This window comes from Pseudopipra pipra, chromosome W, assembly GCF_036250125.1.
Source record: "Pseudopipra pipra isolate bDixPip1 chromosome W, bDixPip1.hap1, whole genome shotgun sequence".
In the NCBI taxonomy this organism is placed as follows: domain Eukaryota; kingdom Metazoa; phylum Chordata; class Aves; order Passeriformes; family Pipridae; genus Pseudopipra; species Pseudopipra pipra.
The window spans coordinates 1216824-1239172 of NC_087580.1; the positions used below are offsets into that span (position 1 = coordinate 1216824).

The 22349-nt window shown below is 50.9% G+C and overlaps 1 protein-coding gene and 1 long non-coding RNA gene across 2 annotated transcripts; one reads left to right on the forward strand and one right to left on the reverse strand.

Annotated features, from left to right (window-relative positions):
• Nucleotides 1-356: 356 nt before the first annotated feature.
• LOC135404773 (zinc finger protein 239-like) lies at nt 357-7976 on the forward strand. Its single transcript, XM_064639508.1, has 3 exons — nt 357-429; nt 567-1169; nt 7906-7976. Exons 1-3 carry the CDS (start codon nt 378-380, stop codon nt 7974-7976), a joined length of 726 nt encoding a protein of 241 aa, XP_064495578.1. The 5' UTR covers nt 357-377.
• Nucleotides 7977-17948: 9972 nt separating this feature from the next.
• Nucleotides 17949-18650, reverse strand: LOC135405807 (uncharacterized). The gene is made up of 3 exons (XR_010426016.1): nt 18613-18650; nt 18119-18226; nt 17949-18043 (listed from the first exon to the last, which is right to left on the reverse strand). It is a non-coding gene; the product is annotated as an uncharacterized LOC135405807 (long non-coding RNA).
• Nucleotides 18651-22349: the final 3699 nt, after the last annotated feature.

A 22349-nucleotide genomic window follows, 5' to 3' on the forward strand; every position in this document is an offset into this window, starting at 1 on the left:
AGGAGGGCCGGCCGGCCCCGGGAGGCAGAGTGGGGAGAAGTGAGCCCTGGGACCCCCCTGGCAACACTCAAGGGGACCCCGGTGAGTGGGAACCCCCCAGAGCCGCGGGACCTCGGCAGCCGGGAGAAGGGGGACCCCCAATGCAGGCAGAAGTGCCATCAGGCCAGACAGGGGGGACCCCCCTAACCCCAGAGAGCAGAGAGGGGGAATTCTGGGAGGGGATTTTGGGCTGAATGTTGGTGTTTTGGGGGTTTTTATGGCCACAAGTTATCCGGTGAGTCCTAGAACTGGACTTGGGCAGGACGAACCCCAAAGGCAACGCACTCACCCCTCGTTTCCCCCCCCATCAGGATTTCTGCTTCCCAAAGGTTGGGCGGATGGAGGAGGAGGCTGCGAGGAAGAGGAAGATGCCGCGGGCCCCCCAGGCAGGTGAGGAGGAAGTCAGTGCCCCTTTGGGTCGGTCTTTTGTGGCCGTCCTGCCGGGGCCAGAGTTGGGGGGATGTCCTTGGGCTTCCCTGTGGACCGGAGGCAAATCCCCTGCGTGTCCTTGTTGCTTCCTGCCCCAGGCCCCGAGGTGAGGCCGGAGAGCGCGGAGGACAAATCCCGGCGGCAGAGCCTGGTGGGAGAGGCCGTTTTGAAGGGCTCCCCGGCGCAGGAAGGCAGCGGGGAGGAAAAGGGCCAGAGATGCCCCCGCAGGAGGGGCTGCAAAGCCAGCCCAGGGGGCTGTGAGGAGGAAGGAGCCAGCGTGTGCGGGGAAGGCGGCCGGAGCTTGAGGCGGAGCTGCGAGCTGGTGGTCCCTGAGCAGCCTCCCAGCAGGGAAAAGCGCTTCAGGTGTTTGGAATGTGGGAAGAGCTTCAGCAAGAGATCCGACCTCCTAAGGCACCAGCACATCCACAGTGGGGAACGGCCCTACACGTGTGGGGAGTGTGGAAAGAGCTTCACTCAGAGCTCCCACCTGCTTCGACACCAGATGATCCACAGTGGGGAAAGGCCCTACATGTGTGAGGAGTGTGGGAAGAGCTTCAGGAACAGGCGCACCCTCCACAATCACCGACGCATCCACAGTGGGGAAAAGCCCTACACGTGTGGGGAGTGTGGGAAGAACTTCAATCAGAGCTCCACCCTGCTCCGACACCAGATGATCCACAGTGGGGAAAGGCCCTACATGTGTGAGGAATGTGGGAAGAGCTTCAATCAGAGCTCCAACCTGCTCCGACACCAGATGATCCACAGTGGGAAAGGCCCTACACGTGTGCGGAGTGTGGGAAGAGCTTCAGGGACAGCTCCAGCCTTTGCAAACACCGTTGCATCCACACCAGGGAATGGCCCTACAAGTGCTTGGAATGTGGGAAGAGCTTCAGCACAAGCACCAAGCTGCTCAGCCACCAGCACATCCACACTGGGGAACAGCCCTACACGTGTAGGGAATGTGGGACAGCTCCACCCTCTACACCCACCGTCGCCTCCACATCAGGGAGAGGCCCTTCCCCTGTGGGGAGTGTGGGAAGAGCTTCACGCAGAGCTCTTCCTTGACCTCCCACCAACGGACCCACCGGTAAGAGAAGCCCCGAGTGCCCCGACTGCGGGAAGAGCTTCGGCCGCTGCTCCAACTCCATCAGCCATGGGAGGACCCGTGTTGGATGATCCACAGGGACCCCCGTTGGGCACAGACCTGGTGTGCTGGTTTTAAGGTAAACCAGCAGGGGAAATGACAGCAGTGACACCTGGAATGGGATGGAACACCTGGAATGGGAATGAGAATGCCTGGAGTGGGAATGGGGACATAAAGAATGGGATTGGGACAATAGCAATGGGATGGGAACACCAGGAATGGAAATGGGAACACCTGGAATGGGAATGGGGACATTGGGAACAGACTGGGGACACTAGGAATGGGAATGGGGGCAGCAGGAATGGGAATGGGGACACATGGAATGGGGAGGGAACACCTGGAATGGAAATGGAGACACCTGGAATTGAAATGGAGACACCTGGAATGGGAATGGAGACACCTGGAATGGAAATGGGGACACCAGGAATGGGAATGGGAACACCTGGATATGAAATGGAGACACCTGGAATGGGAACACCTGGAATGGGAATGGAGACACCTGAAACTGGAATGGGGACACCAGGAATTGAAATGGAGACACCTGGAATGAGAACACCTGGAATGGGAATGGAGACACCTGGAATGGGAACACCTGGAATGGGAATGGGGACATCAGGAATGGGAATGGGGTCACCTGGGCTGGGAATGGGAACATTGGGAATGGGAACATTGGGAGCAGGTTGGGGACACCAGGAATGGGAATGGGAACATCTGGGATAGGAATGGGGGCACCTGGAATCGGAATAGGGAAAACAGAGGTGGGATGGGAACACCTGGAATGGGAATGGGGACAAGAGGAAGGGGAATGGAGACCCCTGGAATGGGAATGGCAACACTAAGAACTGGGAATGGGGAATTCAGAAGTGGGATGGGAACACCAGGAATGGGAGGAGGGACAATAGGTATGGGGACACCTAGAATGGGATGGAACACCTGGAATGGAAATTGGTTCACATGGAATGGGAATGGGAACACCTGGAATGTGAATGGGAACTCCTGGAATGGGAATGGGGACACCTGGAATGGGATGGGAACAACTAGAATGGGATGGGAACACCTGGAACAGGAATGCAAACCCGTGGAATGGGAATGGGAACACCCGGGCCCGGGCTGTGTCCCTGGTGAAACAGGAGGCCAGGCCCAAAAGAGTTCACTAAGAAATTTGGGCCTGCTAACAAGCTCCCAACAGCCAAGACCATCTGTGCTCGTTCTGTTCCACTGACTGGAGCAAAGCTTCAGAGAATAGTACAGGAACATGTCCTAGGCCTAAAGGGGATAAATTAGAGAGACAGCAGGATCAGGGAGACATTGGAATAGGAGGAATAGGCCGGGAGCCAGGGCTTTTTCCAAGCTTCAGGGAGCGGGTCAAGAAGAATGGAAGAGAAGGAAGGTCAAGCTGAGGAAGATGAGTTGAAGCCCCCAGAGCCATGGAGGAAGAGTGGAAGTCCCCTCAGGATTGAGGGCCAAGAGAAGCACCGCCCCAAGCCCCGCCTGAGCTCCACCTATACTCCACCTATTATTAATATGCAGAGATAGATGTTGGAATCACTTGAATATGCATTTAATCCCAGCTGAAGATTGTATAAAAATGCTGATTTTGTGTGAAGCCTTGGAGCAAGTTTGTCCAGCGCGAGCTGGCTTGCTCCCAATGTTTAATAAACAAATACCTTGCTGCTTAAAGATAAAAAAGTCTCTGAGCAGTTTCTCTGACTGATTTTTCGGATTCAGCGCCCAGTCAGTCCCAGGATGATCCCAGTCCCTCCTGGTCTCTCCCAGTTGCTCCCAGTTTTCTCCATGTGGTCCCACTCATTCCCAGTTGTCCCCAGAAGCTTCCAGCATGATCCCAGTTGCTCACAGCCACTTCCAGTCATCCCCAGTGCACTCCCAGTTGCTCCCAGGATGATCCCAATCACCTCCAGCACGATCCCACTCACTCTTGATATGATCCCAGTATGACCCCAGTCACCCTCAGTGTGGTCTCAGTTGCTCCCAGCATGGGCCAAGCTTCTCCCACCGTGATCCCAGTATGATCCCAGTTGTCCCCAGCATGGTCCCAGTTGCTCTCAGTTGCCCCTAGCACAGATCCAGTCACTCTAAGTATGATCCCAGTCTTCCCTCCTGACTGTCCCACTCAATCCCAGTTGCTTCTCTTGTAGATCCAGTCACTCACAGTTCCTTCCAGTTGCCCCCAGCCTGGTCCTAATTCCCCTTCATGTAGTCCCAGTCACTCCCAGTATGGTCCCAGTTCCCCCCACCATGGTTGCAGACACTCCCAGTATATCCCAGTAGAGCCCTCAGCATGCTCGTAGTCCTTCCCAGTCACTCCCAGATGCCCCAGTAACATTCCAGTTTTTACCAGTATGATCCCAGTGACTCCAAGGCACTCCCACTATATCCTATGTGGCCTCCAGTTGCTCCCAGTAGTCCTCAGTGTGGTCTCAGTTGCTCCCAGTATGATCCCTGTTGCTCCAGGTCTGGTTCTGGAAAGTCCCAGTGTGCTCAGATCCTGCTCCCGGGGGGTCCTGCTGGGTCCCAGTCCCGGTCCCGGTGTATCCCGGTGTCCCAGTCCATCCCAGTCCATCCCAGTCCAACCCACTCCATCCCAGTCTGTCCCATTCCATCCCAGTCCATCCCAGTCCATCCCAGTCCAACCCACTTCATCCCAGTCCATCCCAATCCATCCCAGTCCATCCCAGTCCATCCCAGTCCCTTCCCAGCAGCCGCCGCCGTTTCCCGGGTCCTGCCCCCCCGCCCCCCAAGATGCTGACGGGGGTCGGGGCTCCGTCTTTGCCTTCGTCTCCCTGGGCCTGCCTGGAATGAAGGGGCCGCTGGGACACTGCGGGACCTCCTGAAACCAAAGGAACCCTGGGAGAATTTGGACACTCCTGGAATCAAGGCACAATTGGGACACTGCAGGGCCCTATGGAAAAAAAGGAACCTTGTGACACTGCGGAATTCATGGAATCCAGGGGCCTTTGTGACAGGGGGGCCTCATGGAACCAAAGGAAGCCTGAGGTGTTTCAGAAGGTCATGGAATCAAGGGGCCACTGGGACACTGCAGGGCCTCTGGCAATTAAAGGAACACTGGGACACTGGGGCAGGACATCCCCCCTGCAATGGCACCAAGACAATGCCCCATTTGCAAAGGGGTCAGTGCTGAGCTGAGAGGGGGCCAGGACAAGGCAGGAGATGTTGGACCCCAGACTGGTTTGACCCCAAATGAAGCCCCTGATGGTGAGGGAAGCCCTGGAGTCCAAGGACTGTCAGTCCCTGGGTTTCTACCAGAAAGGGCCAGTCCCCTTTCCCAGGGGCAGGTTCTTCCAACAGAATCCTTCTTGGGGGTTGTGTGGAGATTCCTGCCTTGGCTGGGGACCCCCCAAGGTCACTGCTGGAGGTTGAGAGCAGAGATCTCCTCACGAGCGCTGGTCTGGGGGAGTTCCATCCATCTCTAATTAAGAATTCTTGCTTGTTTGCCAGCTTTAGTAGAATTGCTTCAACAATTGCTTTAGTGTCGTGCCCTGTCCTATCTTATCCTGTACTCCTGGTAGTTTTAGTGTTTCTATTGTTCACTAATTAATTCTAACTAAAACCTTTTGTGTCATCATTTACAAAAATAAATAATTCATTTTCTATCAATTGATCTGATTTGCCATCATTAAAGTCTGGGGGACAAACGTGGTTCAGTCCCCCCTCTAGAATTGCTCTAAATTTCAACTGTTGGCACAATGCAAGGCTGAGATTGGATCCAGCAGCCCCCAGCACCCCAGAGGAAGTTGGGAGCTCAGGGGGACCACCCCCCTTTCCCAACCCCCAGTGCCCAAAGACCCCCATGGGACCGTCCATCCCTCCAGACCACCCCCCTTTTCCACCCCTCTTCCTGTTCCTCCCACTTTTCCATGGTCCCCTCAATCCCCAGCCACCCCAAGATCAGTTTTGGGATCTCAGCCCCCACTTTTTCCCCCTCTCCCACCCCTTACACATCATTCCCCCAATCCCCAGCCCCCTCCTGCTCACTTTGGGGGTCCCACCCTCCCCTTTTCCCCACTCTTCTGACCTCTCCCACCCATTTCCCATCATCCCCCAATCCTCAGCCTCCCTCCCCCTCCACTTTTGAGGGTCCCACTCTCCTCTCACTCAATTTGGGGTCCCACCACCCCTTTTATCCCCTCTGACTCACTGACCCCCCCCTTCCCAACACTCCCTCTCACCCGAGAGCTCCTCGCCTGCAACGGGGGAGGCTCCCAGTATCACCAGAGCCCATGAAAGTCCCCCAAAAAAAAAGTTAGGTGGAGTCCTGGATGGACTCTGAGTGGGTTTGGGGGTTCCTTGGGGGCTGTGGGGTGTTTTAAGGGGGTCCCAGCGCACTTTGGGATGTGTTGGATGCCGTGTTGGGGTGCAGATGTCCCCCCAAAGCCCCCCCAGAGTAGGGTGACACAAGGGGGGGGCACAGAGGGGTCCCCATTCCTGATCCATCCTGGAGCAACCACACTGGGGGCAACTAGGATCAGAGTGGGAGCAGCTGGGCCCCTGCTGGGCTCATACTTGGACCAGACTGGGAATGACTGCAATAATACTGGGAGTATGGGAGAGGGACTGCAACCATACTGGGGATGACTGGGATCAAACTGGATTCATTGAATCCACTGGAAGTGTCTGGAATTTACTGGGATCATTGGTGGGGACTGGAGTCATAGTGGGATCATACTGGGAGGAACTGGGACCATGCAGGGACAAGTGGCATCCTCCAGGCAGTGCCTCCCCTTTCTGAGGAGAGAGTTAAAAAAACCCACACCCCCCCACAGCCTTTGGAGGGTCTTCAGCTTGGAATGTGGATCTGCTGGTTGGTTCTTTTGTGTGGGTGTCATGGTTTGAGATAGTCCCAAAATCCAATTCCCTAGCTCCATCCCCCCTCCCACATCTCAATCCAATGTGAGATGGGTTTTTTCAGACAAAACACACCAGACTCAAAGTGGGGGAAAGGGAATATATTACAATGACTGTACAAATAAATATAACATCACATTATACACACGATCACAGCTATCTCTACCATGACATATAGTATTTACAATGGACCAGATCTCTTCTCCCCTCCAAATAAAAGTCCAGGAGGGAAAGAAGGACAGATCCCTTCCAGTCCTTAAGCAGCAGCATCTTCTGAGGCAGCAGCCTGTCTGTCTTCTCCACATGCAGCAGCTGTGGCTGGATTTCTGCCAGCACTCACATGGGAGATATCCAAACTCTCCCTCGGCCCCCTTGACACAGGCAAAGGGGTCTTCCGTGGGCTTCGTAACCCCAGACAAGGTCGTTTCACCACGTCATATCACGAGACACAGGGGGGTCTTCGTGACGGTCTGGTATCTCTTGCAGGGCCTCTGTGCCCTGTCTCTCAGGTCGCCACCGTGGCAGCAGTGCAAGGGGGGAGCCAAGGTCAACTCCCCCTGCATTCCATCTGGCCGTCCCAGTCCAGCTCCAGGACGCTCTTTTGAGCTTCTTAGCTCCTCTCTCTCTGGTGCTGCATGTCTAAAACTTTTCTCCTTAATAGGAGTCTATGTCCCTCTTCTCCAAGAGGGTCTCCAAGGGAGTTTTGGGGAATCTGGTACAGTCTTACCCCAAACTCTGTGTCTCAGCTGCTGGCTCTCTTTCTCCTCCCTTTCCAGGAGTCTTCTCTGCAGTGCTGCATGTTGTTTCTGCTGCTCCTCTGGTTCAGGTCCTTATCTCTGGCTCTCTGCCACCGTTTCTCTGGTCAGCGTCGGCTGCTGCTCTGCGTCCATAGAGAAAACATCTCCCGGCATAACTACAGGCACCTAGCCCAGCTTTATGCTGTTCCAGGTCCCTGCAGCCCCCCAGCCAAGGGCTGGGAGGCCCCAGAGGGCCCAAGGGGCTTGGAGCCCCTTCCTCGTGGCTCTACAACATGGCCACCTCTCCTACAACAACCAAAACTACAACTCATCTCTTCCGGTCTGGTTGTGATATGTTTACATTTCTGCAGGAGCACCCATTGGGCAGAACTTCAGAATTTCCAAGGGTTTCCACCCCTTGGGGTCTACCACTTTTCTTTAGCCTCTGGGGGAAAACAAGGTCCAAACCACGACACTATGACTCAGTGCCGTCATCATTCTGCCAAGGATATCCTGATGAACCCGTCTGTCACCGCAGTGTCAGGTGATAGCCCTGACCAAAAGGGGACAGGGGGAGGTGCAGAACAACTGTCCATAAGTGTCCCTTGGCTCAGGGGATACGCAGGGCAGCAGGGATCCGTGCTGGTCCCCTTTCCTCCTTTCCCCTTCCAGGTGACACTGGCCAAGGCCCCAGCACCTGCTGCCACGAGCTGTACACAGCTCCCCTGATGTTCAAGGTCTGACAAGCTTAATAAAACAGCTCCCACCAGAGGTTTGGTCTGATCCCCCTGATCGGAGGGGAAACCGTGTCTATGGGGGAGGAAGGCATGCTTTCTGCACCTCCTTTTTGTACCTCATCAAAACCACTTCAAGATTTGGACAAAAACCAAAGGATAAGCGACCAAGAAGGCTCCTGATAGTCTTAAACAAAGCAGATGTTGGATCCTGATTGCTCCCTTTGAGCTAGAATAGTCCCATTCCCTGTCAGAAAACTGCCTGAAGCCAGACACAGTCCCATGGAGAGCTCAGCCCTGCACTTGGCCACTGGAGCTGTTCTACAGCTCACACCGCCTGACAGGGTGGCAACAGAGCCCCTCTGCTCCCTGTAGCTCAAAGCTAGTGGGCTCTGGGCACAAAGGGGTGAGGCCAGGAATGGGCGGGGGAATCCAGAGCAAGGGGCTACGGGGATCGTGTCGCTACTCTGAAGGGGACCTTCCATGGGCAGTCAACGGTATTTATTTGGGAGCGGGCCGTAGGGGTGCGTGGGGAGAGCTCTCGACTCTGCAGTTCCTCACGTGTCTGACAGGGCGTCTTGGGAGGCACTGCAGTTCCCCCAGCTGCTCCAGATCCATAGCACTGAGATTTCCTTCTTTCCTTCCCTTCTTCCCTCCCCAGGGTCTCCTGTGGTGTTCTTCTGGCATTGGGTGTAGCAGGAGCCACCCCCAGGGCTCTGCATGGGGCAGGCTGGGTTGTGGCAGTCTAAAAATGTGTAATTAATAAGGAAATTGTAGATTTTGCATATAAGTTGTTGTATTGTATTGTACTGTGCGTATGTTCTGTCCTTTCATTGGTTGATACTTGACGCAGTACCGTATAGGGTTATGTTCAGCCCCTATCTCCTAGGATTGGTTGTAATTTGCATGCTCCGCCTAAACCCCATCTTCTGTTCCAGTGCCTTCCTTACCCACGTTATTTAAGGCTGGAGCCATTTTGCGCAGTGCTTTTTGTGCCCTTTTGTTCCTCCCTTTAAGCAGTTCAGTTGCCCCGCTACTTTTATAACAAAATCGCCTTACCAGCTGCACCCAGAAAAGTTGGGGAGGTCTTTATTCAAGCGCTGACCTCCACACTGGGTGGTACCTGCTACTCCTCAGGTGATTGGACAGAGCCATTCGTTGGTGTGAGTTTGGCATTCCCCACCCAAAGTGCTACAGGAGTGCCAAGCTATTCTGAGGAATGGGGAGTTGTTACGAAGACTTGACCGGAGCCCTGCTTAGAGGGGCTGGGAGAGGTCCAGCAGCATGGAGTGAGCCTGGCCAGTGCAGAGGGGCCCCGAGCAGGAGATGAAATCTCTTGCAGAGAGGCGCCACTTGCCACAACAGCAAACGGGGAAATCTTCCTCTCCCTTCAGGTCAGAGGTAGAAGTGGATGTGATCAGTGGTGTTCAATCCCCCTGCAATGTGGAGGTGGAGATCCAAACAACCTATAAACAGACTGGCTCGAGCAAGGAAAGGCTGGGATGCTGCGACAATTATTGTGGCATGGTACTAAGGCAGGCCTGGTAAATCCAGATCAGATGCTCTGGCACCTCTGTTAGGAGGCAAAGTCATCCCAAGGGCTGGAGGCTTCTGCCCAGATGATGTCAGGAGGGGCTGCACTCACTGGTGTCTCTGAAGGTGTGAATCTCTCTGGGATTCTCCTGGTTCTTGTGCCATTTCCCAAACAACATGGGCAGGAGGAGGACTTTGCTGTCGCTTGTGGGAGAAACCTGCCTCTGGCTTTAGAGTGTTTTGAGAAAGTCCAGCTCAGACCTGCTTCATTTTCTAATGAGGGAAGTTGTCTTCCTCCATAGGCTGAAAAGGCCAGGAGCAAGTTACCATGTGTGTACATTCCCATACTTTCCTTTTGCTGTGCATAGGGGCTTTGGTCCCGTGGAAATGCATGGGGCAGAGGACAGGGGACCTTGGGATCAGGTGGCAATCTTGGCTACTGGAATGTTTCAGGATTCTTGTCTGCAAGCTGCAGTTGAGTGCGTCGTATCCCTACTGAACCAGAGATGCTCCCCTGCCGCTCCCATCAAGTGGACTTGCTTTTGGGGGTCTTGTATTTCTTTCTTATTGTCTTTCACGAATCCAGGGAAGAATGTGTGCGATTTTCTGGTTCTTCCCCTCACCTAATCCCCTAGCTGCTTTTTGGAAGGCCTCTTGCAGAACCTGATCCTGAAGCAGTGCTTTCAGGGTTACCCAGGGACTCTGAGAAACTGGAGGGGGAGAGATCACAGATTCAGGGCTGCTTGTGGTCAGGGACTAACGGAATGGCAAGCAGCTGGCTCACTGGAGAGAGATATCCCATTTCTAGCTAAATGAAGCTAAATCTCTTATCCACAAACTTGTGATTCAAGTCCAGGCAGTTCTGTCTAGACTGGCCAATGGGGCTGATGATGCCTGAGACCAAATCTTCCTTCCTGGGGCATTTCAAAAGAGCCAGCCATACTGAAATCAGGAGCTTTTCTACATGTGCTTGATGAGCTCAGCTGCCTCAACATCTGTAAGTTTTCTTTTTTCAGACCCCATTGACGATGTGCATGGTGACCTCCTGGGATCCCATGGCAAAATGAACCTTCTTTGCCCCTGCGACTGTAGCATCTTCCCCTTGCACTCCCTTCCTGGAGCAGTAGGTGCTGGCACAGCAGCCCTTCATCTCCAAGGAGTCCCCAGGGTTGTGAGGGGGGATGAAGCTAGGTGGACAGCAGATCGCAGTCAGAGGCCATGGAACAGGTTGGACATGAGCTTGGGGAGACCAAGTGAAGTTCATCCCATATTAAAAGCCTCTATGGCCCATGAGGAGACAGCGAATCTCCCTCTGGAGAGCCTAGGTCAGGAATATACCCGCATCCATCATCCTAACGTCTCTGCATCTTGTTTGCAGACAAACCTCCTGTTAAAACTGCCAGAGCTTCCAAGCTGACTGCAGGCAGCAGTTGTAGAGCCCACGGCACCAGCTCCTAGGTCAGCAAGGAGTGCCTTTCAGATGCTGTCTCTCTCCCTTGTAGATCTCTTTGTGCTGCCCCAGTCTTTCTGATCTGCCTCATCCTTGACTTCTCCACCCTGCTCCCTGCCATTGCTTGAGAAGGAGTTATCTGCAATGCCTTTGGGCACCAGGAGCCCAGAGACTGAAGCTTTCCAGCAAGAGCCCCAGGCCTGTACAGCAGCTGTAAATTTCCCTTGTAAGAGCACTATCATCTTTCAGCCCAGTGTTTATTTAGCCTCATTGTCTCTGTTGTACAATGTGGCTGCTTCAGAGAGCCCCTGTGGTCCTTCCACCTCTCTCTGCCTGGCCTGGCTGTCCTCAGGGCATCTTGCCAAGCTCTCATGTGGTGCTGCTGACCCCTGGGCTGGTGTCATATATCTTTTCTAGAAGATGATTTTGTTCAGCAAACGCCCTGTGGAGGACAGCAAAGCTGCAGAGATGAGCCCACATGTCAGGAGAGAGCCTGGCTGTCCCAAGAGCTGGTGCTGATGGGGGCCAAAAGTGCCCCTGGTCTCCCCCCATCCCAGTCAGCAGTGGGCTATCAGGATTGAACTGTGAAGTTTGTTAACTCCTCGGCAGCATCCCTGTGGGGTGGGGAAGACAGGGCAGGGGAGCGGCTGGATGGTGAGAGAAGGGCTTCCAGGTGTTCTGGATGAGATGTAGCAAAGCCATGGGGGCCATGTGCTGCTGCAGCCCAGCCTTCCTGGGTGCACTTCAGGAAAAGTGTTCTAAGAAAGACCTTCCCTCAAAGCAATGGCCTTGGGTTTTCTGGCTGCTTTTCCCAGAGGAAGCAGCATGTCAGCAAAGGAATCAAAGCTCAGGGGATTTCCAGTGAGAAGGACACTGGGAGGAGTTGGGTATGTATTCTTCCATCCCATAAAATGAGAACAAATGGGCCGGAGTGAGAGGTGAGGGATTTCCAAAGTCTGCTCATCTCTGATGTCTCCCCTCCCTGGCATGGAGGGATCCAGAGCCTCCGGTGCAGACCCGAAAGCTGTGCTGCACATCCTGAAGGTGATTGTCCTGCTTCTGGTCAGGACAGTGTTAATTTGGGCAGTATCCAGGAGGGGGCACAGCCAGGACATAGAGGTTATTCCTCATTTTGTCAAGGATGGGGGAAGGGGTCTCTTCCAGGTTGTGTGCGTGGTGGCAAAGTTGGGCACCAACTGGTGAGCAATCACGTGTGAGTCATTTGCCTCCCTTGTACACTCTGTTATTAGTATTGTTTCTGTTACTGTTCTGTTGCTGTACTGTTTTCTTATTTCATTGCCGTTTCCAGTAAGTTGTTCTTATCTCAGCCTGCGATCTTTACCTTTTGTGCCTCCAATTGTCCCGTCCAGCCTGCCTCAGGATGGAGGGGGAGTGGGAAGGAAAGGAGGAGTGGGAAGTGAGCGAGTGGCGCACGATTTGCATGGTTTCAGTGAGAACACTAAATTATGGAACACCCGTCTTAAACACATCATCGTGGCTGGGCTTCTCGAACGAAGATTTCAGAAGGCTCTATCCACATTTGTTACAAGCACGCTGGTGGCTTAGGAGGCCAATGCGAGATAGACATATCCGATTGCAAAAGGCACAGCAGAAAGACTCCCTAGGTGGTATCTTCTGCAAGACATGATTCTTTCTGCCTTGTCTTTTCTCCTCAAGAGTGATTCTGCGTGCGTTCTCAAAGGAAACAGCAGCGTTAGAGATGGTGTGTCTCCAGGCCTCCCGATTTGAGGCCAGAGTAGACCAGTTCTGTTGATTGATATGGCCGAGGCTGAGATGTTTGTAGCTATAATTGTCTACAACGTGGAATAAATAATTCTGATTACAGTATTTTAGTATTTCTTATTTTATTATTTTAATAATATTTCTTATAACATTACTATCTATTGCTGAATATATATAACATGTAATAATGTATTATAAAGTATTACTTCTCTCTATATTTCTATATGATATTTCTATATATATTTCTATATTTCTATATATACTTCTCTCTATATATATTCTATATTTCCATATATATGTCTATATTTCTAATAATATTTCTATATTATTATAACTCTCATCTTCTTAGCTAAATCATTCACTCATGTCTGAGAAGGCGTGTCGAAAACAAGGATGCCTTGGCTAATAAACGCAGTGCTAGTCTTCCGTTCTGCTTGAGCCAGGGCCATAAACCAACGCCATCATTGCCAGAGTGCCCTGAATGCTTGTCTGACGTGAATCTCTGGGGCGTGGAAACCCTCCTCTTCTTCTCTGAAGGGCGGTAGTCTGTGTGCTGCACAATCTCTACTTAATATATGTTTTCTAAGCTTTAATATAATTACTTCAACACTGCTTCCAAATACTGCACTATGTTTCTAGCTATAATTATCTACAACGTGGAATAAATAACTCTGCTTAAAGTATTTTAGTATTTACTGTTTTATTATTTTAATAATATTTATTATACTATTACTATCTATTGCTGAAGATATATAACATGTAATAATGTATTATAAAATATTACTTCTATATTATATTTCTATATATATTTCTATAGTTCTATATATATTTCTATATATATATTCTATATTTCTATATCTATTTCTATATTTCTATATTATATTTCTGTATATATTTCTATATTTCTATATCTATTTCTATATATATATTCTATATTTCTCTATATATTTCTATATATATATTCTATATTTCTATATATATTTCTATATTTATTCTATATTTCTATATATATTTCTATATTTCTAATGATATTTCTATATTATTGTAACTATCATCTACTTAGATAAATCATTCACTCAGGTCTGAGAAATGTAGAAATGTCTCGAAAACAAGGATGCCTTGGCTAATAAACGCAGTGCTAGTCTTCCGTTCTGCTTGAACCAGGGCCATAATCCAACGCCATCATTGCCAGAGTGCCCTGAATGCTTGTCTGACGTGAATCTCTGGGGCGTGGAAACCCTCCTCTTCTTCTCTGAAGGGCGGTAGTCTGTGTGCTGCCCAAACTGGCTGTGGCAATCACAGCCCCGCCATGTTGATCTTCTCTGCTTTCTCTGCCTCTGTCGGGTTTGCTCCCGAGCAGCCCGGAGCATGAGAGCCTGCTTGGAGCTGGCTTTGGAGGGCCCTGGAACTGCAGTATTCACTAAGACTTGGTCACAACGTGGAGGACTTGTTCTCTCCCTCTTTCTCTTCCGCAGTGAGCGGTCATAGTCTGTGTACTGCACAAACCGGCTGCCAAGGTTGTAAGTTCCCCGCACAGATCTGCTTGGCTCCCTCTGCCTCAGCAAGGTTTGCTCCTGAGCAGCCCTGGGAGCGGGAGCCCACCGGCAGATCCTCTTGGAAGGCCTTGCAGCTGTGCTATCCCTAGGACCACGGTCACGACTTGGAGGACCAGTTCTTCTCTCTGAAGCGTCCTCATAGTCTGTGGTGTCCCCAGAGCAGCTGCGGAGATCCCTGCCCCACAGAGGGAATCTGCTGCGGGACCGCTCCCTGCCAGTGTCCTTCATGCCCTGCCAAGAGAGCTGTGGAGAGTTCCTGCCCTTTTCTCCTGAAAGGATCAGAGCAGTGGGGAACCCCTACAAGTTCTGGGACAGGACAGTTTAGGGCCTCCAAAAGGCTCTTTTGGAGGGCTACTAAGACCAAAAGGCCAGAGGCGCACAAAAGGGATGGATCCAGGTGGGATGCTTTGAGAGGGAGCAGCGTTGTGGCTGTGAAGAAAGGTGCGGTGTGTGAGGGACAAAAGAGAAATGCTGAGATCCCAGAAAGAAATCCACTCTTCCTCTGATGCCCTGACCCATGACCCCAAAGTTACCTTAGTCCTACCAGTCAGAGCCTGTGGTCCAACAGAGCCCGCCTGCTTGCTGCTGGCCACACACTGACTGAGGAAGGAAGGGGCATGTGATGGTGCCAGTGAGGAAGAAGGCCTTTCTCCAATTCTCAGATCAGAGCATCTGGAGAAAAACAAAAGAGTGATCTCAGTTTAGAGCTGTTGTTGCAACCTCCTCTGGGGTTCAGTCATTTTCTCAGAGAGGCTTCTATGACAGAGAGAAGACTTAACCAAGGACACTAATGGGAAACTCAGCTAGGGTCTTCCCACCAAGTTTGCCTCTGTCCCAACAAAAACCTCATCTCTATACCTCCCACAACCTCCATTTCCTGAATTCACAGACTTGTTTGGGTTGCAAGGGACCTTTAACTTTATCTTGTTCCACCCCGCTGTGGTGGGCAGGAACACCCTCCACTATTCCAAGGTTTCTCCAAGCCCTGTCCAACCTGGCCTTGAACACTTCCAGGGATGGGGCCCCCACAGATGCTGTGGCAACCTGTGCCAGTGTCTCAGCACCCTTACAGCAAAGAATTCCTTCCCAATATCTAGTGTAAACCTGCCCTCTGTTAGCTGAAAACTGATAGCCTTCATCCTGTCACTACATTCCCTGACAAGTGGTGCCTCCCCATCTTTCCTGGAGGTCCTCTTTAAGTCCTCTTATCTACAAGAGTCAACATCAGAGACCAGGCAAGTAGCAGATTCCATCCGGGCCGCAGCCTGAAGCCCAGTAAAGGACAGACACGGAGTAGTTCAGATTTGACAGCACTGAATGATGCAGGTAGTAATTTCATTTGATGAGAAAAACACTCCGGAAGGTGAGAAGCACAACTGCAAATGAGGCAAAGGAAATGTATTCTGAACCTATTTGAATCCTGGTTATTACCTGGCATAGAACAGCAGGTAGGCTTGCTGCCTGAGAACTGTGTCAATGGAACAGAGCTGCACAGATTCATCGTCCATCCGGTACCACAATCCATTGCTGGCCTGTAAAAAAAAGGCAAGGATCTCTCCATGGTTTCTCTCCAAAAACACAGGTAGGAAACTGCCAAACCGAGAGCATGTCAAAACAAATGCAGTCCAGCCACTAAGGAGGCCTTCTGCCCCAAAACTTTGGCTGTCAGTAACACTGACAAGAAAGTTTATCTTCCCCAGCACACATTTTTCCCCATTGGGAAGGAAGTTGCTCTTTTACCTTTGTGTAGCAGAAATAGTGTCCTCCATGACAGCTGACACCACTGTGCACCAGGACAGCATATAAGGAGTAGAGGAGTGCTTCTCCATCTGCCTGAGACATGTATGGGCGAAGATCCAAGTACTCCGGATACTCTACAACCTATGGAGAGACCAAGAGGGCTCAGAAATGACCCTGGTCTGTGACATGAAATAGCCTACCAAGGGCAGGGGCCAGTCCAGGGGTATCAATACATCTCTGGGGCTCATGAGCACTTGGTTTTCCATAAAGCAACATAACATCGTTTGGGTGGCAGGAAACCCTTCTCAGTCAAAGCAGCCCTATCAGAGCACAGTGCTTGCCTGTCTTCCCACAGGAACTTTCCACTCCCCAGAAGGGACCCCAAAAAACCCAACACAAGCAGCTTGTGACAAGCATACTGCTTTAGGAAATCTGCTTCTTGAAGAGAAAGCTGCACACCAATAGTGTACACACCTTGCTGATCTTGCCACCAGTGAAGCAGTCAAACCTCTTCAGACACACAGTGAGAACCTTGGGTGCACAGTGGACAGTGAACCTCTTAGTGGCGGCAACATTCTTCTCACACCTTGAAACCAAGCACAGAGCACAGCGCTGAAATGCACCCTATCTTCCACCAAGGCAGTCAGACAACCTTTCTTGTCTCCTGCATCCTTATGCTATTTTAAGGCAATTCGGTGCCATATTTAAAACAAACAAACAAACAAACAAACAAACAAAGAAAAAACCCCAACCCCCCTCCCCCAAAAAACCAGACAAACAAAACTGTGTCTCATCAGTGTGCAGTAAACTTCCACGAGAAGATGACTTCTGCTCAATGACTTGTAGCCCCCTCACACAGAGTCTCGTGTTAATATGTTGTTAGTAATCATCTTACTTGCTACATTTAAAGCAGTTTTCCCCATCCAGGTGCTCCGGTGTTACAAAGTCCTCCAGAGCTGCAGTGAGGGATGAGGCTGCCTGAAGAATTGAGAAATCGGTGCACTGAGCTACAGCAAATGCCCTGGCCCAAACATTTTCCAGGAGCTGACAAGAAAACCCCTGTAGCTGATGCTGAGGAGACCCGCCATGAATCTGCAAGCTGTATCCAGAAGGAGCCAGAAAGAGAGTGTGGTGCTGAACATTTCCCCTGTCCCAGAGGTTCTCAGGGGCAATCAAGAGCTCCCTCTCTGTATCACCTGCCATTGAACTACTGATGTTATGTAGGGTCATCAGTAGTGAAAACAATCCAACCCATCAGCCTGGAAGCCAGACAGGTGTTGAAGGAGGGCAAAGGAAAGAAGGAGGAGGCTATGTCAAGGGTGCAGAGCGCATAATGGGTGCTTGTCCAGCTTCAAGCCAGCACCTACAGAGAGACCAGTGCCATGGGCTCTGCAGGAGGACAACATCCCTTCCCCTTCCCATCCACGACCAAGACCTCTTGTGTTCACAGTATATGCTTTCAGGACAAATGTGTGGACTCTGAAAAGCCTTGCCATGTCTTGAAGCACAACTGCAAAACCTCTTACTTTGATATCCAAGGGGACATCCAGGAAGGCCTCATAGGAATCAGAAATGGCTTTGCAGCTGAAGCAGATGACTGGAAGGAAAAATCAAAATGCCGAGCAATGGTGAGCTGAACGATGGTACTGCTTTGTGCTCATTGTACCTGTCCTGCTAGTCCCAGGGCCAGCTGTTGGGCACAGGCAGACAGAAGGGCACAGGCAGTGCCAAGGAGAGCAGCTGTTGTAGAAACATACCTCTGGATCTCAGAAAGCCTCCAAATATTTGATGGACAATGGTAGTAGATTGAGATGATATGTCCAAGCTGGAAACAAGTCGTAAGACAGAGCATTACTTCCTCCAAGCCCCGGCTGTAGGTTTTCCTTGATGAGGCCACATCAAGGAGTCCAAAGGGCTCAGAACTTTGTAAAGGTAACTTGCTTGTGCTTACTCGTTGCTTGCACTCAGACAAGCTCTCTGCATGGCATTGACAGTACAGCATAAGAAGTCATGGGCATCTTCCTCCCTGCCAAGCTGAAAATGTTCTCCTATGACTAAGAAACAGGAAGTTAGTAGTTGTCTCCTACAGGAAGGGAAGAAAACCTGTCAAAGAACCTGAAATCACATACATCTGAAACCCCTGAGAACAGCCAAAGGCAGGATGGCACTGACTGAACGCAGGACCTTGTTAACATGCGCTTCCATGATGCACATCATGCAGAAGCCTTGTTGGCGACCTGAGGAGGGAGGGAGAGAAGGTCCTCTGGTTAGCAAAATATCCCTAGTGGTGGAATACTCCTCTCCTTCCACTCCCACTCCAGTGCAATATGCCACTCCTCCCAGTGTTTCAGCAAGCAGGGGACGTTTTAGTGCATAGAAAATGTTCTTCAGAGGAATGCTAAACTGAGGTTTTAACTTGCAGGAATAGAGACCCAGAGCTAGAAAGATGTGCCTTCATGAAGAATAAGACAGCTGGACAGGACAGGTGGCTCCTGAGTGTACAAAGAACACAAGTTCTGGGGCTGACAAAGGGCTGCTTTTCTCCTAAATCAAATTTCAGGTTCTGGGAATCCTTGGGATTTGATGAACAGATTCACAGGGAGATGTCCCTAAGAGTACTCACAGGCCTGGCTGTGCTCCCGGGAGAGCAGATAGTTGGCCAGCGGCGGGGTGTATGTCAGGCATTGCAGGACAGCATTAAGGAAGCACGTGTTGCCCACATTGAGGAGTCCTGCTCCAGCACTCTGTCTTTGCTGCCAGACCATGCAAATCTTCTCGGGGGGAAAGAGGATCCTTTGTGGCGGAGTCATTCCCTCGGCAATGACTGCAGGGAAATTCCATTTGAAAAGAGATGAAATGAGCCACAAAGGCATATTTAAACAGTGAGGTCTCTACAGGAGCACTCAGGACCATCTGCTTCAACTGCCAACCCAACAACATCAGGGGAAGCTTAAACAGTGCCATTTAAATTTACTGTTTTGGAAAAATCCATTCCCCTGTTTACGTTGCTGAGAGTCCAACAAACCCACAATCTGGTTTCTGGGCCGCAGGCTACCTTCCTTTCTCAGTAGAGTTCTAGACTGGATTATCAGTGAAGCCATCCCTTTTCCTGATTGTAACTTGTTGAAAACAAGGAAATACTGAGCACGGAAGGTAACCCAAAGGATGGCAGACCTCTCTACGAGCAATGGCAGCTTTCAAAGTCTTATACCTAGTGTCAGAGGAGCGACAAAAGGTGTTTTCCTGGGTCTAATTGTAAACACGGGGGTCAGTTTGACTGCTCTCAGGAAACACCCCAGAGATCACTCTAGGTTGTGAGCACATCATTCTGGGATTTGACCCCCAGCCATGTCAGTTGTCTGTGGCAGTTCACAAAGTCCAAAGCTGCTGGTGAAGCTATTACTCACAGGAGTCGTTCCCTGCTGTGGCCATTGCCTCTCTCAGGAAGAGAGTGCAATGCTTTAGATGACCAAGGATGTCTTTCTCTCCAGAAAGAGAACAGCACCAATCCCGTCACCTAGTTGCAAAGAAATTACTGTAGCTCACCGAAAGTATCAAAACTCTAAATAAACGCAGAACGGCATCCCCCACCAAGTCTTTCAGTGGTGCTCGTAACTGCTGCTGAGCTGCAGCTCACGCCCTTATGATCAGGCGCGGGGCACCAACTCACAGCGGGTTCAAAGGCCCTTTTGAAATGCTCCAATGGACGTTACCTTCTCTGAAGAGGCCCTGCTGCTCTCCTGACACTGCTTCAGCAACAGAGCCCTCTGGCTTTCCCACCTCCTAGGAGTGACCGTCTTTCAGCCACTACTTTAACTGCTGCCTTTGCTGCTCTCCTTTTTCTGCCTCCCTCCCTCCCACAGCAATCAAGGTGGGCTGAGCCCATCCCCTCAGACTACAGTCACCTCCCTGCTTACCTATCCTAGGCTATGGAAAAAAAACCAAGAATCAGCAAACTGGAATTCTAGCCTAGGTCATACCTGGCCAGCCTCTAAAAGTTGTAACAGCTCAGCCTACAGCTAGGAAGGTATAAATCAGCCTATACTTTTATCCCATATACCCTGCTCTATGATCTGGGCCAAAAGTCAAAGCATTACCTTTGAAAGAGGAGGAAAGTTGAGGAGAAATGGTCAGTAAACAATAAACCATCCAAAAAAGGCAGGCACACAAGTAGCAAAGGAAGGAGCTGAGTTATCCCGAAGGCCAACTCTGTCCAACTGATTTTCGTTGGCGCGCTCCTCAGGATACCGGATGGGTGCCACATCTCTGCCCCTTTGTGACATGGGGTCACATGGAACCCCATGGAACCACATGGAACCACATGGTTCCTGGGCACAGGAACCCACATGGCACGTCCGCCAGGTGGAAGCCACTGGACCTCCCCCCGTGCTGGTGGCAAAGGGCTCGTCATCCTCTGACAGAGCTCCCACACCTTCCCTGAGCCACACGGCCTGAGGAGTAAAAGCCTGCTCAGGGCTGTAACTGAGCCAGGTCACAGCTTTTCTGGCCCCCAAGACGCTGAGGGTTTCACTGCCACTCCTATCAGGGAGACTCTTAGCAAAGCACCTGGACTCTTATGGGTTCATTTCCAATTAATTTCATCTGCCCCCAGGGTACAACCATGGGCTGACCCTGAACTGGGACTGCCAAAGGAACCCTTCAGAGGCTGCGCTGGGAGGACCTTGGCTGGCTGCTGGCCCCCGCCCAGCTGCTGTCTTGTCCTCAAGCTCTGAAAACGTTCCGGGATGGCTTTTTAGCAGCTTCACATTTACTCCTGCCGCTAGGGTTGGTCAGGTTTTGATCAGCCGCAGCTTTAGCCAGACTCCCACTCTGGATGGTGAGGGCAAGCAAAGTAATGCCCGAGCTGGATGCCCGAAGTCTAAAAGAAGAAACACCTCGGAGTGGAGCAGGAGCCATATGAACTGTGCTGAGCTGGGCAGGAGTGAAACCACCTGTCCTGAGAAGAACTGAGTAAAACTTGATGCCCCATTCCAGGCAGGGGCCAAACCAGCCAGGTCAAGTGTTGTTAAATAACAACCAGCTGCATCCTTGGCGCATGAGAAACACTATCTGCCTGCTGAGCAGAGGTTACACCAGGTGTCCAGAGGACTGCCTGTTGCTAAACACCTCTGAAACTGTCGGGATAAATAGGACCCTCTAACAAATTGGCTTTTTAGTGTTAGAAAGCAAGGGATTACTTTTATTTGCAGCCCTGCGTGTGCATGTGGCTGACAAAAATCCTGCCTCCGTACTGACAGCAAGACATCGCTTTTCACCTATTGATACAGATTTGGCAAACAAAGAAATTAATGTTCATTGCTTCCAAATTACATCACTCACTCCCTTTCATTAATTAGTATTCTATGTGGGATTGGTTATTAATTTCTCCCTTTCTACTGTAATAACTTCGTATCTTTAATCTTTTTTGTATATTTTCCCTCCCCTAGGGATTTTCTGACACAAATGCTGAGCCTTTGTTAGTCTTCTTCTTTAGCTGCTGGTTTCTGCAGAAAGTCCTTGTACTCCATAAATCTTGTGTTCCAGATCTCCTCTTTCAACAGGACATCTTTCTCTGACAGGCTTTCTCCACTGAAGCATAACAGGGTTAACTTCAACAAAACTTACAGTTTTCGTACTTTTCCCAGGCTGTGTTCTCCCAAAGGAGCTTATGACAATTTTTACTCCATGCTGGCTAAAGTTGATTTAAGGCTGAACGCACCGCCTATGATGTGTGTTAAAAACAACTAATCAAAAAGTTAATTAGGAACACTAAAAAAATTAGAAAAGTTTTATGATTTCCAACAAGCCCAAAACAACATAGGCCAAGTGCAGCAGGGACAGAACTGTCTCTATCCATTGATGCCAGGAAAAGGCAACAGTAGTAAAACTCAACAGCCACAGGTGCTATTAAGCCGGTATTTGTTTATTTCGGCCCCGGACGTGCAGGGGATAGCTCCGCCTAACACGCGCGTGCCCTCACCATCCAGAGTGGGGGTCTGGCTAAAGCTGCGGCTGATCAAAACCTGACCAACCCTAGCGGCAGGAGTAAATGTGAAGCTGCTAAAAAGCCATCCAGGAACGTTTTCAGAGCTTGAGGACAAGACAGCAGCTGGGCGGGGGCCAGCAGCCAGCCAAGGTCCTCCCAGCGCAGCCTCTGAAGGGTTCCTTTGGCAGTCCCAGTTCAGGGTCAGCCCATGGTTGTACCCTGGGGGCAGATGAAATTAATTGGAAATGAACCCATAAGAGTCCAGGTGCTTTGCTAAGAGTCTCCCTGATAGAAGTGGCAGTGAAACCCTCAGCGTCTTGGGGGCCAGAAAAGCTGTGACCTGGCTCAGTTACAGCCCTGAGCAGGCTTTTACT

Bases quoted from the DNA above. Each gene is read 5' to 3' on its own strand.
- LOC135404773 (XM_064639508.1), top strand. From the start codon at position 378: ATGGAGGAGGAGGCTGCGAGGAAGAGGAAGATGCCGCGGGCCCCCCAG. The intron at 430-566 runs GTGAGGAGGAAG...TTCCTGCCCCAG, and splicing joins GCCGCGGGCCCCCCAGGCAG to GCCCCGAGGTGAGGCCGGAG. The intron at 1,170-7,905 runs GTGAGGAATGTG...TTCCCCTTCCAG, and splicing joins TGGGGAAAGGCCCTACATGT to GTGACACTGGCCAAGGCCCC.